Raw genomic sequence first — 16767 nt, forward strand, 5'->3', positions numbered from 1 at the left:
CAATAAAATAGGTTATTATTTTAGCTAAAATTCTCAAGCTCCTGATTCTGTAGTTCTCAAGTTTCTGCAAGTTATTGAAAATTCTCCTGATGAAGTATGAAAGAAAATAAATTTGCCTTGGTAAAGCATTTACTTAATTTGTAATATGAATTAACAGACATGAAGTAAAAAAAAAATTGACATTACTTGGGTGTTAAAGCAGGACCAAATGCTGTTTTTTTTACACCTCATTGAATTAACTATCATTCGGCTTATGTAAAAGACCTCCTTGTAACTTTATTAACATATGTATATCACATAAACACACACACATTTCTCCTGTTAAGAGTTCATCCATTTACCTTAAATCATCGAACATGGCCTATATAGAATTGGAAATTGGAATCTGGATCTCAGTTAGTTGTAATCGCTACTCTTCCTCTGTCTCCCAGTTTGCTAAACTCAAGTTATTTTGCTGAGGTAAGTCTTGAAAAAGACTTTGTGGCAAAAAGTAGTTATGGCAGAATCTGCTAAATGCTACTGCAGTATCTTTTCTATTCATTCTTACTTGTGTTGTTTAAAGCAGCAACATCCACTGCTTTAAAAACTGTTTCCCAGCCTCCTCTGCAGCTAGGGGTGGCTAGTGATACAATTCTGACCACTGAGATGTAAGCATAAATCAGTAGATAGAAACCCCACAGGCTTTTTTTTTTTTTTTAAGGTTTTATTTATCTATTTGACAGAGAGAGATCACAAGTAGGTGGGCAGGCAGGCAGGCAGAGGGAGAGGGAGAAGCAGACTCCCCGCTGAGCAGGGACCTGATGCGGGGCTCGATTCCAGGACTCTGGGATCATGCCCTGAGCAGAACGCAGACGCTCAACCGACTGATCCACCCAGGCACCACCGCCCTCCCTTTTTTAAGCTTACACGTTTGTGCTATTAAATGTCTTGTTCCTCACCATTCCTTTCTTCTTGGAACAGACATGATGCTGGGGATAAAGCAATGGGTTTTTGCAACTACCAACCAAGATGTGCTATGGATGATGTTTGAGCAAAAGACAAAAGACAAAAGTGTTATGGAACCACCCTGGCCAGCTTTGTCCTCTCTACCTTGAGAGGACTTCTTTCTACTTAAGAAAAATAAACCCCACAGGGGGTCTTGGCTGGCTCAGTTGGTAGAGCATACAACTCTTGATCTCAAGGTTTAGGCATAGAAATTACTTAAAAAAATAGGGCGCCTGGGTGGCTCAGTTGGTTAAGCAACTGCCTTCGGCTCAGGTCATGATCCTGGAGTCCTGGGATCAAGTCCCACATCGGGCTCCCTGCTCAGCAGGAAGTCTGCTTCTCCCTCTGACCCTCACCCCTCTCATGCTCTCTCTCTCTATCTCATTCTCTCTCTCAAATAAATAAATAAAATCTTTAAAAAAAAAGAAATTACTTTAAAAAATAACAAATAAAAACATAAAAATAAACCCCTTAGTTGTTTACCCTTCTTTCTTTGTTTTCCTTCTTTTCTTCCTTCTGCTTTTAAACTTATGACCCTTACTATAGGGTTAAACATTTGGCCAAAGTGTCATTCGTTGGACTTCTGTTTTTGGCCAGGATGGAATAAGAAGGAACTCATTTGACTAAATAATCAGACAAAATACATGAAACAACAGGACTTTACACATCATGGTCAACATTAATTCATATCCATTACCTCTGTGGAATCACTGATACGGTAATACAGGGAAAGCAGATGGCTGTTCTGTAATACCAGGAGAATGTTGCACAAAGGCTCAGAACAGAGCTAAAAGCAGGTGTTCAGAGGGAATTAGTGGCAACTGAAGTGTTATCAATATGTATACCTAGCTCCTGTTTGTACTCCGCTGTCACTCATTCCAAATCATTTATGTCATGCCCTGAGCAGAACGCAGACGCTCAACCGACTGATCCACCCAGGCACCACCCCCCTCCCTTTTTTAAGCTTACACGTTTGTGCTATTAAATGTCTTGTTCCTCACCATTCCTTTCTTCTTGGAATGCAGACATGATGCTGGGGATAAAGCAACGGGTTTTTGCACATGACATTTTCTACTACACATATCGGCAATAAACCAATGGTCATTCATGAGTATATTAAAGAGGAGTTACATTTTTGAAGCATGACTTCAAAAACTGATCCTATATCACTTCCGTTGGCGCACAGAAAACAATGCATGTGTGGTATTTTCTTTCTAAACATTGGGGAGCAAATATTTGTCAAATCTTGCAGATTTTTTTTTTTATAAATATCACAAATATTTCTCAAGTTATGACCTATTTTTACATTTTACTCCTAGGTCTATTCACATTTATTTTGTTCTTTGTGCCACGCCCAGGAGATAAAAGATTCCTAGCTTTGATCAACTGTGTAACTGTGTGCTCAGCCTGGCCAAGCAACTCTGGTTACCTCGCCAGCAATTGTGGAGAAGCCAGTCAGCCTTTTCCCCATTCATACTCATTACCTTATTAATTCAGCCGCAGAGCAGTCACATGAATTACCTACCTACCTTTCATCTCTATAAGCACATTTAGAAAAATGTAGCTTACAGGATAGCCATAAGTCTTGATTTCAGGATTCTACAGATGGCCCACGTGCTTGCAAAATGACAGCTAGCAAGATGCGAATTAGGAAAACCAGAAGGAACTAGATCTGTCCTGACTGGTACCTTCTCAAGTGACATAATATAATAACCTGATAACAATATGATACTATATTGTGTACCACTGGGGACTGGATCTTAATCTCCAGTTATCCCAAAATTGCTGTGTATAGAATAGACTTTTGTAAACATTGCCTCGATTTTGTCCTTTTTATTCACTTAACAGTGTGTTCCATGATGTTTGTAAATATGAGACTACAATTACAGGAGCTGTGACTGTTGATATTTAGATAATAGCTAATATGCCATTGAATGTTTTCTACATGCCAGACACTGTCCTAAGTGTTACATGTTATTGATTTAATTTTCAAAAACTTTAGGAGGTAGATAAAACCGTTACTCCCAAGTAAGCCCAGAGGAGTAAGTAAACTTGCCCCAGTTTACACAATCGGAAAGTGGTGGGAGTGGGCTTTAACACAGGCACCCTGTCCCAAGATCCTGAACTCTCTAACTTACTATATTTTATTTTATTTTTCTTGATTATTTTTCCTAAAAGCCCCTACAGATCAGTTATAATTATTTGTGTATTTAAAATATAGCATTATGTCTTCATAATACTGTTTGACATCGAAGCTATGTTTAAAAGTATATGAAATTGCCATTATTAAACCATTTTGACCTACAAAAATGGCTATTTCATATGGTTCAAGCTAATGATATATTTGAAAAAGCAGCCTGTCCCCAAACTTTAATTCCATTTACTATGCTTACAAAGCTATTGGTTTAAAATCTTTCTCCCCCATTTTTAACCACCAGACTCTTTTTAACTGGCTCTCCCAGGAATGAGACATATTAGTAGGAACTGGAAAGACCATCAATTTTCTCACCATGTAGACCTGGATTCTACATATTTGGCCAAGATCCTCTTGAAATCTTATTTTTGACAAAATGGGGTAGATAATATCTTTCTTATATTCTTTAGTGAAGACTGAAGTAACAAAAGATTCCAATGCCTTGCACATTACAGGCATATGGTATGCTTTCAATAAATATCATTATCCGTAAAAGAATTCAACTTAATCCTGCTTAGCATTTTCCTTCTATCAGCTAAGGTAAATATTTCTACACATTGAAATTATAATCACTATTTTCTTAATATATTTTGTAGTTAATATCTTTAAACAAATCAATCATTGACTAAAGGTGTTTTCTTTTTACAAAATTCAAATGAACTACCTCTCTGTAATCCAGTCATATTGAGTACCCTGCACTTTGCTTCCAGTGTACTTCAGTGATTGAATAACCTTGGTGAACATAATTGAAATGAAAATGTAATATTAATTTCTTAAAACATGACAAAATTATCTTTGAGTACTTTTGGCTTAGTCTTTTTTTTTGTTTTTACTCAAATTCTAGTTAGTTAACATACAGTGTTACTATAGTAACATATAGCTTCTTAAAACATGACGAAATTATCTTTGAGTAATTTTGGCTTAGTCTTTTTTGTTTGTTTGTTTTTATTTTAATTCTAGTTAACATATAGTGTAATATTGGTTTCAGGAGTAGAATTTAAGGATTCCATCAGTTATATATAATATTACATTTTTGATGTTTATTTTATTTTTGCTTTATTTTTCTCTTTAAGTATATGTTATACATATATCTGTATATGTATATATAAAACTGCACATATCCTAAGTATACAGCTTGATGAATTTTCACAAACTGAACCAATACTTGGGCCCAGATCAAGAAACAGAATATAATCATTATTGCAGAAGCCCACCGGTGTACCCCTTCAAACTTTACCCCTCCTTCCTTACCAAGAAGAGCCAGTATCCTGACTTCTAATAGTACTATAGACCAGTTTTCCTTTCTAAAAAACTTTTGTACAGAGTTATAGAATCACATACTAATATTTTTTTGTGGTTGGCTTCTTTCACTCAACACATTCATGAGATTCATCCATGCTGTTGCCTGTAGCTGTTGTTCATTCATTCTCATAGCTGTATAGAGTTCCACTCTGTGACTATACTATAATTTATCCAGGCTTCTGTCGATTTCCATTAGATTTTTTTTTTTTAAAGATTTTATTTATTCATTTGGCAGAGAGAGAGAGACACAGCAAGAGAGGGAACACAAGCAGGGGGAGCAGGAGAGGTAGAAGCAGGCTCTCCGCCAAGCAGGGAGCCCGACGCGGGGCTCGATCCCAGGACCCTGGGACCGTGACCTGAGTCGAAGGCAGACTCTTAACGACTGAGCCACCCAGGCGCCGCCCCCATTAGATTTTTTAAATTACAGAGGGTCTCAAAAAATAATAAATTAAAAAAATAAATTACAGAGAGTCTCTGGTTGATTTACTATAGGTGTAAAGAGGCTAAAACATAACCTTTTAACAATGAAATATCTAGATCCCTCTCTTATTTTAATTCAAGTATAGTTAACATACAGTGTTATATTAATTTCAAATGTACAGTATGATGATTCAATAATGCTCTGCATGACTCAGTGCTTATCACAGTAAGTGTCCTCTGAATCCCCTTTACCTATTTCAGCCATCCCCCTTCCCACCGCCCCTCTGGCAACCACCAGTTTGTTCTCTGTATTTGAATCTTTTTCTTTTTTTTTAATTTCTCTTCTCATCTTTGTTTTCTTTCTTTTTTTTTTTTTTAAAAGACATAACAATTCTTATTTTATTTTATTTATTTATTTGAGAGAGAGAGAATGAGAGACAGAGAGCATGAGAGGGAGGAGGGTCAGAGGGAGAAGCAGACTCCCTGCCGAGCAGGGAGCCCGATGCGGGACTCGATCCCGGGACTCCAGGATCATGACCTGAGCCGAAGGCAGTCGCTTAACCAACTGAGCCACCCAGGCGCCCTCATCTTTGTTTTCTTTCTTAACTTCCACATATGAGTGAAATCATATGGTCTTTGTCCTTCTCTGACTGACTTCTTTCACTTAGCATTATACCCTCCCAGCCATATTGTTGCACATGGCAAAATCTCATTTTTTATATGGCTGGGTGATATTCCATTATATATATCTTCTTTATCCTTTCATCTATCAGTGGACTCTTGGGTTGCTTCTATATCTTGGTTATTGATAATGAAAACACTGGAAGACTATATGCTACAAAAACATAGGGGTGCATATATCTTTTCAAATTAGACTTTTGGGTTTTGGGGGGTAAATACCTAGTAGGAAAATTACTGGATGATATGGTAATTCTATTTTTAATTTTTCGAGGAATCTCCATTCTGCTCTCCACAGTGGCTGTACCAATTTGCATTCCCACCAACAGTGCATAAGATTCCTTTTTCTCCACATGCTTGCCAACACTCATTATTTCTTGTCTTTTTGATGTTAACCATTCTGACAGATGTGAGGTGATATCGCACTCTAGTTTTGTTTTGCATTTCCCTGATGATGAGGGATGTTGAGCCTCTTTTCACGTGTCTGTTGGCCAGGTCTATGTCCTTTTTGGGAAAATGTCAATTCAGGTCCTCTTCCCCTTTTTAATTGAATTACTTGATTTGAGTGTTGAGTTGTAAAAGTTCTTTATATATTTTGAGTATTAACCCCTTATCTGATATATCATTTGCAAATATCTTCTCCCATTCAGTAGGTTGCTGTGTCGTTTTGTTGATGGTTTCCTTCACTGTGCAGAGGCTTTTTATTTTGATATAGTCCCAATAGTTTATTTTTGCTTTTGTTTCCCTGCCTAAGGAGACATACCTAGAAAAATGTTGGTAGGCCAGTGTTAAAGAAACTACTATGTTTTCTTCTAGGAGTTTTATGGTTTTAGGTCTCACATTTAGGTCTTTTTAAAAATCCATTTAGAGTTTATTTTTGTGCATAGTGTAAGAAAGTGATCCAGTTTCATTCTTCTGCAGGTAGCTGCCCGATTTTCCCAGCACCATTCGTTGGAGTTTAGATCCCTTTCTTAATAGAATTCAACAGATATTTTATTCATTATTTACGGAGTACAAAACATACTGATAGGCACTTCAGGGATTGTAAAGAAAGGATGACACTTCTAGTGGCTTAGATTCTAATGGGAGGAGGCTTCAGATAATATAGGGTTTTATAACTTCAGGCAACTTTTCATAAATACCTGTAGGGGATGAAGGTAGGTTGTACATGGTCATGCACAGGAAGGAGAAAAGATGAATAAAAGAAACAGTTGATAGGTCTTCCAGAACATGTTAAAATATTTTATTAAAATCATCTTAAAGGAAAATACCACTAAATTTGAATACTTCAAATTTGAAGGGCAATTCAAGAAATAATATTGCTTCTATTACATAAAACAGTTAAAAAGTCCTTCAAAATATGATTAGTATTACAAGCCAACAATCTTCTTGTGAATGTATACTATCTGATACCTAAGTCACTGAGGTTAATCCAGCCAAAAATAATGTTGCATAGAAAGTACTGTTTTTTACTCAAAGTCAATAGTAAAAAATATTATAAAATATTATTTTAAAATAAAGTATACCATAAAATACAGTGAATATATTATTTCTAAAAAGCAACTGAATAACTCCTAATATTTTTTCTGTGATTGCCCCATCATTTTATATACTGTACAGTAGCTCAACATGTATTATGTCTGTCTATAAATACCTGTATTATATTACTCGAAAATGCCAAGTCATTAATTCTTCAAACATTGGTTGGGTATCAACTAGATGAAAATCACTATGCTAGGAACCCAACATACAGAGATGACTGACACTGGGTACTTGCCTTCAAGTAGCTTTAGTGGGAAGACAGACTAAAATAATTAAAATAAGAGTATGGTCCCTGTCATGACGCCAGTATGCACACGGGGATGGTGAGTACAGAAAAGGGACAGCTAGATCAGATCGGAGAGCAGGGGGGAAATCAAGGGACCCTTCACGGAGAAGATGACTCCTGAATGAACTCAGAGACTTAAAGGATACATGGCATGTAGTACTTTGGGCAACGTGGAGAAGGCAGATATTCCGGAGGGCATGAGTGGAAGAGAGAAGGTTGGGTGCAGCCCAGGATAGTTGGAACTCTGATGCTTTTTGGTATTTATGCGAACATGTAGCCAGGGGCCTACCTTTGTGCGGTTCTCCCCATTGTTATTTTTAAAATACGAATCTATTTTTTATTCAGTATAATCAATCTATAGCTAAAAGTTTTTATTATTTTGCCACTGAGTCTTCTGGTATTCCAGCTTCTGTTAGCATTTCAAAGAAAAGTCCTTTCTGGAATATCAAATTCTGCGGTGTTTCAAATTCTGTAATCCTTCCAGAGTCTAGAACAAGTACCCTGCAATGTGAAAAGAATCCAGTCAGGTAACCTTAATCAGTTTTCCGGCTTACCCTTGTTTTTCTTGCTAATGTAGAATGTAAATTACCGTGTGAGTTATGTCACTACAAAATATGGGTACTACTGAACTCAAGAAGTATATCCAGTTTTCTTTTTTTTTTAAAGATTTTATTTATTTATTTATTTGAGAGAGAGAGAGTGAGAAACAGCATGAGAGGGGGAGAGGGTCAGAGGGAGAAGTAGGCTCCGCCCCAAATGGGAGCCCGATGTGGGACTCGATCCCAGGACTCCAGGATCATGATCTGAGCCGAAGGCAGTCGCCCAACCAACTGAGCCACCCAGGCGCCCCTCCAGTTTTCTAATATTCTTTTAGCATTAACATATTCTTCTAATTGTTTGGAAAATATGTTTCCTACTATTAAGGAAAATTTTGTATCTCTCAGTATGGATACAATCCTTTATTAGTGGCAATTAGTTGTTTGGTATATTCAGTGGCTATCCCTGTGGAGATATAGATATGTTTTGTTTCTGAAAACAAATAAAGCATACCTATCTGAATCAATGATAGAGTGCAGTCTATGAGCAATCGTCAGGATGGTACAGTCAGAGAACTCTTTCCTGATTGTGGTCTGCACCAAGTTATCAGTCTCAAAATCAATGGAGGCTGTTGCCTCATCCAAGATGAGAATTTTTGTTTTTCGAAGCAAAGCACGAGCAAGACAGACAAGCTGCCTTTGTCCAACGCTGTTAAAAAAAAAAAGAAGTAAAGTAATTTCTATGGTGGACTTTATGGTTACACACTTCCTGTTCTAAAATTCTGATTATATCACTACTCACTCTCTTTCTAAGTCACATATTCATTCATTCTTTTGTTCAAGAAATATTTATTTTGTCAAAAGAGACAAAAATCTCTACGTGGAGTTTACATTCTCGTGGGAAGACAGAAAAAAATAAACATGATACATGAGTAAAATGCATCGTAATAAGAATTCAAGCACACAAAGAGGGAGGGTATAGAGTGCGGGCCTGGGGTGGACATTTTAGATGGGCCTGCCAAAGAAACCCTCACTGGACTGAGGGTGTTGCCTTTTAATTTAAGACCCTTTGGAAGGGGAGAGCGGGCCACGCAGATTTCCAGTGGAAACTTGTTCCCGGCAAAGGGAACAGCGGGTGCAAGATCCCTGAGGCAGGCAAGAGCTGGCCTGGCATATTCAGGAACCAGCAAGGAGGCCAATGTGGCAGAAACAGACAGAGGTAAGGAGAGCAATCAGAGAGACCGAGTCATGCAGTGCAGGGCTTGAGGGGACCTAGCTCACTTTCCTTGGGTCTCTGATCACGTGAAAGGGACTGTCATCGGGTATCAGACAGCCATGAAGGAGAAAGGAGTCCTTACAACATTTTTAAGGAAGAAAGCTATTTGAATAGGAGTCTTCACAAAAGAAGAGTCAATTAAACAAACTTTCCATACCGGATCGTTCCTTTCTTCCCCCTTCTTTCCTTCACCAGAGGTTTCCCAGCTAGTGGTTACCATTATATTCCTTGTCCCTCTTCCCTAGAGGGAATCAGCAATCGTGCACTTTGAACAGACCAAAGGAGGTCCTCGGTGACTCAGGAGGAGCGACTTCTCTTTGAGGCTAACTCAAAGTTTCTAAGGAGCCTTGGAATGAGTAACTTGGCCAAGCTTTGTTCTTAGCAGCTTACCTGAGGTTTTCACCTCCCTCTGTAATCTCATGCAGCAACTTCTTGGGAAGGGACTGCACAAACTCTTTTAAGTGACACAGTTCTAGCACCTCCCACAGCTCGCTATCGGAATACTTGTCTAGGGGATCCAGGTTCATTTGAAGGGTACCAGAAAATAAAACAGGATCCTAGAGAATAAAATTGTCACCAGTAATCTTACTGTCTCATGAGGCACAGATACATTTTTAAAAAAATCAGATTCAGAAAATAAAAAGCAAAATGATCAAACCTAAATAGTTACAAAATTCACTTTATATTGAAAACAAAAGCAGAAGAGAATCAGGGTAAGCTGTAAGTGAGATTAAATCATTATACATTTCCTGATCCTCTTTTTCCTTCTCATTAACAATGTCAACATCAGCCACAATGATGATGATGGTAGGTGCTATCGGTGCCATTTAGTCAGAGAGAGAACACAGAAGAGAATAAATGCAAACTATAGTATGTATATAATATTATCAATCAGCACACCAACTCAGAAAGATGGAAGTCAATATCCCCACTTAAAGAGACTGAACTGGAGGGTCCAAAGAGCTCGTGTTCAAAGCCACACAGAAGGTGAGTGGTTGAGTAGAATTTGAATAGGACAAGTCACGCTCTTTCCAATACACCAACATGCCTGATGAAACTGTATTTTACTACACCTGTATTTATTTGTAAGAGAGGAACGACTAATATCTCTTTTCTTCATTAAATTTTTTTCCCTGCTGGAATTTCATTCAAATTTGCTTTTGAAGTAAATTCATGAATACGAGTATATGTCTAAACAATATGAAAAAGAGATCATATTTTAAGATATTTTTTCAAGGTAAATACAAAGGTATCTCATAAATACTCAGCTTAAATCTCTCAAACTCAACTGAATAAGTCATCTTTGACTGTAGATGCATATTCTTGAGCCAATTTGCATATTTGTTAATGATCAAGTTCTTTTGATGCCATAGATAGACAAATCAAAGGACTTGAAAAAAATGATCTAACTGAATTATTGTTCTTTTCATCTTTTAAAATGTTTTCAAACTTCAAATCAAAGAGGCAAAATTCTACACTCCCTCTACCAATTAGGCAAAAGCCTCAGTATTTTTTTTCTTTCAAAAAATACCAAGGCATTTCAGTCTGATCTCTTCATTCAAATTTTGTTTGCATTTACTATTATGAAGGAAACTTAGAGCAACATACCAGTTTTTCAAGTGGATAAATGCATTTAGGAAGAATGTTTTAGAGTAAGAGTATTTAATAGGATTCAGTTATGTAGTGATTTTTCATTACACATTCAAATGCTCTGGCTTCTAAAAATGAATTTAGATGCTTGGAAGGAACACATTTAAAAAAAAAGAAGATCAACTAAAGGGAGTTAAGAAAGTCTACTGACAAAATAGACTCTACCTGTGGAATAATATTAAGTTTGCCCCGAAGGTCATGAAGTCCAATAGTGGATATGTCAATACCATCGATAATAATTTTGCCTCCTGATCTTTCCACAATTCTAAATAGACAATTTGAAAGCGTTGATTTGCCTGCTCCAGTCCGTCCCACAATTCCAATCTGTAATGAAATGATCATAAACAGTTTGCACTGTGCTTTTGGTAAGGGACTGCGACCTTTGCGCTGACAACAAATACATTAGGTATCGGGTCAGCGGGATTTAATTTTGCCAAACAGAATCACCCTGCCTGGCATGGAAGACATAATGTTGACTTCTAAGGATCAGTCTTTATCCAAATACTCATTACTCCCTGGAAAGGCTCAGGTTAATATGTGTCTTTTCTCTACTTTTGAGTAATTTAATGAGCACCTGACTAGAGCATGCCAACAGCCCCAGGAAGAGCAAACCACCCCTGAACCATCCTGGGACTAGCTATTCAGAGTGCGGCCAAAGATGACTCTGATAATAGAGTGGTTTTCTTGGTCCTTTCAAAATGAGGCTTCTCTACTCTCCTTCTCCAAATAAAACAAACAAACAAACAAACAAAGGGGACAGGAACCCTTTGCCAGGATAGAAAATCCAAAGGGATGTTTGTAAATTTCCTTGGTGTATCAAAATAACTCTGGCATTAAAACTATTGAGGATGGCTATGGGTAACATCTGAGGATCTTAGATTCATGGACAAAATAATCAACTTGTCATAAACATCAAGTGACTACACATATTCCTCTGACCATGAGGACTAAAGCAATCCCTCTGGGTGCTGATTTGTGTCTTGGTTTTAATGGGCACATTAGGCAGAGAAAACATTAAGGAGGTTGGTTTGCCCTGATAAAAGATCTTAAATCTTAAATCTGACACACTATACCAGAAACATCAGGAATCTGTTGAATTAATTGGGATAATCAAAATTCCACAATGACCTCCTTTGTTCCAAAGACAATTTTTATTCTTGATGTTACTGCAGTGGACATGGTGTAGAGGGTTAGAAAAAGAGATGTTTGGGGTTATAAAAGCCCGGTCTTTGAAAAAGGAAAAGTAGGTCACTGTTGTCAATTTTTTTCTTCATTTTTTACTTTTATTTACTTGTAAAATCTTCCTAAGGAAATAATGTGTTTTCATAAAACATTTTGAAAAATGGGAGAAAAACTATAGCAGTGGAAATTATTTACAATCCTGTCACCTGAAGAGAACCACGATATATGCTTTACTACTGTTCTTCTGGGATTTTTGCTAATGTAGTCTACCTGTTTGCTTTTTTTTAAAACATAAAACTGATATACTATCAACAGTTTTGTATATAGCTTTTATTAACCGAATTACATCTCAAGTGTATTCCCTTCTCACTAATAATCCCAGAAAACATGGTGTCAATGACTACACAAATATTCTCTCCTATAGATTTACTGTATTTTAGGTAACTTAATTTTATTGTCTTATTATTGCTTTTTACTTAATAAAGGAAGTAAAAATAACGTATACTACTACTAGGTATATATCCAAAGGAAATTAAATTAGTATCTCGAAGAGAAATCTGCACTCCCATGTTCATATTCCCAATAGCCAGGATATGGAAACAACCGAAGTGTCTGTCCATAGAACGGATAATGAAAATGTGTGTATATATATATATACACATACACACACACACACACATATATATACTGGAATAATTCAGCCATAAAAAGGATGGAAATCCAGCCATTTGTGGCAACATAAATGAACCTGGTGGACATTATGCTAAGTGGAATAAGCCAGATGGAGAAAGACAAATACTGTACTATCTTCCTTATATTTGGAATCTAAAAGAGTGAAACTCATAGTACCACAGAGTAAACGGTGGTTACCAGAGACTGAGGGGTGGGGAGAATGGGAAGATGTTGGTCAAAGGGCATGAACTTTCAGATGAATAAGAAGAATGTGTTCTGGCGATCTAAAGTATAATGAGGTGACTATAGTTAATAGTACTGTATTGTATACTTGAAATTTGCTGAGATAGTAGATCTTAGGTGTTCCTACCACATCCAAAAAAAATCAAAACAAAACAAAAACAAAAAACCTTGTAACTATGTGAGGTGATGGATGTGTTAATCTGATCGTGGTATCATTTCACTATATATATCAAACCATCATGCTGTACACTTTAAATATATACAATATTTACTTGTTAATTATAACTGAATAAAGCTGAAAAAACAAAGTACGCTAAGATTATGTTTCATAATATAGTATGCACAATTTAAAAATACCTTTTTTTAAAGAGGAAAAACTTATTCTGTATATACCAACCACATGAGTTTATTACTTTTATATGAAATTTGAACAAAGACCATCTTATATTCAATACCATATCATAGTTTGACCTTAACAATGAATGAATTCAGATAAAAGGGAAAGTGAAACTTCTGAAATATATATGGTACCTTTTCTTCACCATGAGTCCGGAAAGTGATATCTTGTAATGCTAAACCAAGATCATCTCGGTATCGAGCCTGATAATTAATAAATTCCACTATCCCTTTATCGGGCCATTGTGATGGAGGTCTTTTAGACATTATCCAGGGTGCCTTAAAACAAAGAAATATTATAATAACCACAAAAAAAATACCCTTTCCTCCAAAAAGTAATTATCATGCGTATAAACAAAAGTGATAGAAAACATTCGTGGATATTATGATCTCCTGAAAATAGTTTTAAATATTACCAACATAAAACTTCTCACCTTGTTAAAGAAAAGCTTAGAAATAAGTTTTTGAAGGTAACAAGGCTTCCCATCTCCTATACAGTTATTAAGAAGAATCTTCTACAACTCTACAAAGTTGCTGAAGGTAACCTGTTTGAAATTTTAGCTGAGATGGGGGACAGTTTGTCATTCATTCATTGCCCAATATTGAGTATTTACTATGCTAGTCAGTGCTTTAGTTGATGGAGATTTATCATTGAGTAAAACAGATACAAATTCTTGCCCTTACAGAGCATACAGGATGCCAGAGAGAGACAGAAGGAACCACACAGCATATGTAGAATGTTAGACAGTGATAAAGCTTGAGAGGATGGGAGACAGGCAAGGTTAGTGGTGGTGGTGTAATTTTACATAGGGTGGATAGGGAAGTCTTGGCTGGACATGATATGGGAACAAGCCATGTGGATATGGGTTGAAGTGCTTTCCAGGCAGACGACTAACTAACTATACGTGCTGAGGTCCTGAGACAGGGGCCTGCCTGGGACGTTGGAGGAACAGGAGGCAAAAGAGTGTGGTGTCTGGGCAGCGAGGTGAAGTGTTTTCATCAGAGGGAGTGATCACCAGTGTCAGAGGATGGATCAGGTCAAGTGAGGACTAACAGGAGACCACTGGTGATCTTGACAAGGGCAGGTTCAGTGGAGTGGTGGGATTTAAAGCCTGTTTGGAGAGAGTCCAAAATAGAATGAGAGACATATAGGCTATTCCAGAAAATTCTTCTGTAAAAAGGTGCAGAGAAATGGGGTTACAGAAGGGTAAACAGAATTATATGAACAATTTACTTCTTCCACATCAAGAGTTTTTGTAACAGTATTTGTCATACCTGCATCAAATTACATAAAGATGATTTAAAAAAAAAATGTGTGGGTGTATGTGCTTTACACATTTTATTGTTTTTTCAATATGAAAAGAATATATATTAAAAATTTGTATGTACATAAACAAAAAGTTTATATACAAAAGTATATATACAAAAAATTAGAAGATACAGAAAACAATAAAGTTATGTAGTGGTCACCACATGGCAACAGACTGAGCAAAATTAATACTGATAATTGGAGGTTGTGAAGGTAGATTAATCTTCCGTGAAATTTGTGTGAAAAAGGAAGGTAAGACCTGGGGAAGAATCTAGGAGAAGATTCCAAATTTAAGTAGGAGCTGGAGGATGTAGATAATATTTTAGCCTATTTATAGGCAAGGGGGTCAGGGTCCTGAGATGTAGAAATTAAAGGAAGTGGTTAATGGAGCAAAGTCTGACAGAAGACATGAACAGATATTACCAAAAATATAAGTGGAAACTCAGGTTTCTATTTGAAGGAGGGACACCTCTTCCTGAGAGTCATAAGCAAAAGAGGAACATTTCATGATTCAGATACCTTTATAGGTGGATTGAAGAAGATAAAGAAAGTCAAGTCAACTTTAACATTTACCTTGTTAATTCATGGAACTGGGAGGCAGAAGTAACCCAGATTAGTAAAATATGAAGATAACTCAAATATTATACTCTGCCAATAGTCTAATCCTTCTCCTTTCTAAATTATAATTAATCAAAGGGAACAAAACAGACTGATTTATTCTTCTCCTCCTTTCTATCCACAGAGACGTTAATGATGAGTAAATGGAATAGAAAGCATAAATAATAAAGATGTAGTTAATTTAAAAATTGCACAGACTTCAATTATGAAATGACTATACTAAGACACTTTTCACAATGTAAAATCCTCACGAAGTTATAGTCTTAGGTTGCATATTTTACTCTACATTGGTAGAGGACAAATCATTGTGCCTTCTAAAAACAGGTAATCATATTTAATCTCTACAATACAACATATCTTCCAATTTATGTACTATTGCAATTTATTTAACTCTGATATTTTTTCTATTTTAGTGATATATAAAATAATGGTGTATTTAACAGTAGATTGGGTTTTAATTTCATTGAAATGCTGAATATTACAACATGAATTTGGAAAAGCAGGTTTTGTTTAAGATTTATTTTTTTTAATGTCAATTTAAGGTGCATTAAAATACCTTTTTTTTTTTTTTTTTAAGATTTTATTTATTTATTCATGAGAGACAGAGAGAGAGGCAGAGGGAGAAGCAGGCTCCCAAGGAGCAGGGAGCCCGATGCGGGACTCGATCCCAGGACGCTGGGATCATGACCTGAGCCGAAGGCAGACGCTTAACCATCTGAGCCACCCAGGCGCCCGCATTAAAATATCTTAATCTTGCATCTATTTATTGGTTATTTAGGAGTGCTTACCTCTTTATCCATATTTTCATATTCACAAACTCTTTCAATGGAAACTGCATTGGTTTCAATTTCACAAGCTTTCCTCACCCAAAAATTCAGAGATTGAGTAATCTGGAGGAAAAAAAACCCAACCTTCATGAGTGGTTCTTTAGTCTTTTACGTAATATTAATAATACTTCATAAAGTTTCACTTTTCATGGTTTTCATATGCTTTATCTCTTCTGATTATTCAACAACTTTAGAAGTAAGCATAAACACACAAGTGTTTAAGTATATTAAACTCATACATATCATAAATAATTGTTTTTTGGCAGAATAGATATAGTTCAACATAGGTTGAAGGAGTCCCTACTTGGTGCAAGGAATGATGAATACCAATATTGATGGGATCTGCTTCAAGAAATGTACACCCCGGGGTGCCTGGGTGGCTCAGTCAGTTAAGGGTCTGTCTTAGGCTCAGGTCACGATCCTGGAGTCCCAGGATTGAGTCCCGTATCGGGCTCCCCGCTCAGCAGGGAGTCTGCTTCTCCCTCTGACCCTTCCCCCCTCTTGTGCTTTCTCTCTCACTCAAATAAATAAATAAAATCTAAAAAAAAAAAGAAAGAAAGAAAGAAAGAAAGAAATGTACACCCCAAGTGAGAAAAAGTTGTGCACAATATTACTTTTGGCATTCCTCATTATCGGAAGGAGGATTCTCCTA

At 36.6% G+C, this 16767-nt stretch overlaps 1 protein-coding gene across 9 annotated transcripts in view; it reads right to left on the bottom strand.

Moving 5' to 3' along the window:
* Window positions 1–4271: 4271 nt before the first annotated feature.
* LOC123834573 (multidrug resistance-associated protein 1-like) overlaps window positions 4272–16767 on the bottom strand; it is a 93576-nt gene continuing 81080 nt past the window's right edge. For 6 of the 9 annotated variants that reach the window (XM_064580147.1, XM_064580129.1, XM_064580140.1 and 3 more), the window contains 6 exons: window positions 16077–16178; window positions 13497–13640; window positions 11034–11192; window positions 9609–9775; window positions 8457–8651; window positions 6794–7907 (listed from right to left, as the gene is read on the bottom strand). In XM_064580147.1, the coding sequence (XP_064436217.1) occupies window positions 7781–7907; window positions 8457–8651; window positions 9609–9775; window positions 11034–11192; window positions 13497–13640; window positions 16077–16178 (894 nt within the window). In that variant the 3' untranslated portion in view covers window positions 6794–7780. Of the gene's footprint in view, window positions 6721–6793; window positions 7908–8456; window positions 8652–9608; window positions 9776–11033; window positions 11193–13496; window positions 13641–16076; window positions 16179–16767 lie in introns of those variants that run through there. The other 3 variants (XR_010407937.1, XM_064580146.1, XM_064580132.1) reach the window with 3 other exon arrangements.

This window comes from Mirounga angustirostris, unplaced genomic scaffold (genome assembly GCF_029215605.1).
Source record: "Mirounga angustirostris isolate CCGP_5_RB_7025 unplaced genomic scaffold, mMirAng1.0.hap1 SCAF_1, whole genome shotgun sequence".
Lineage (NCBI taxonomy): Eukaryota > Metazoa > Chordata > Mammalia > Carnivora > Phocidae > Mirounga > Mirounga angustirostris.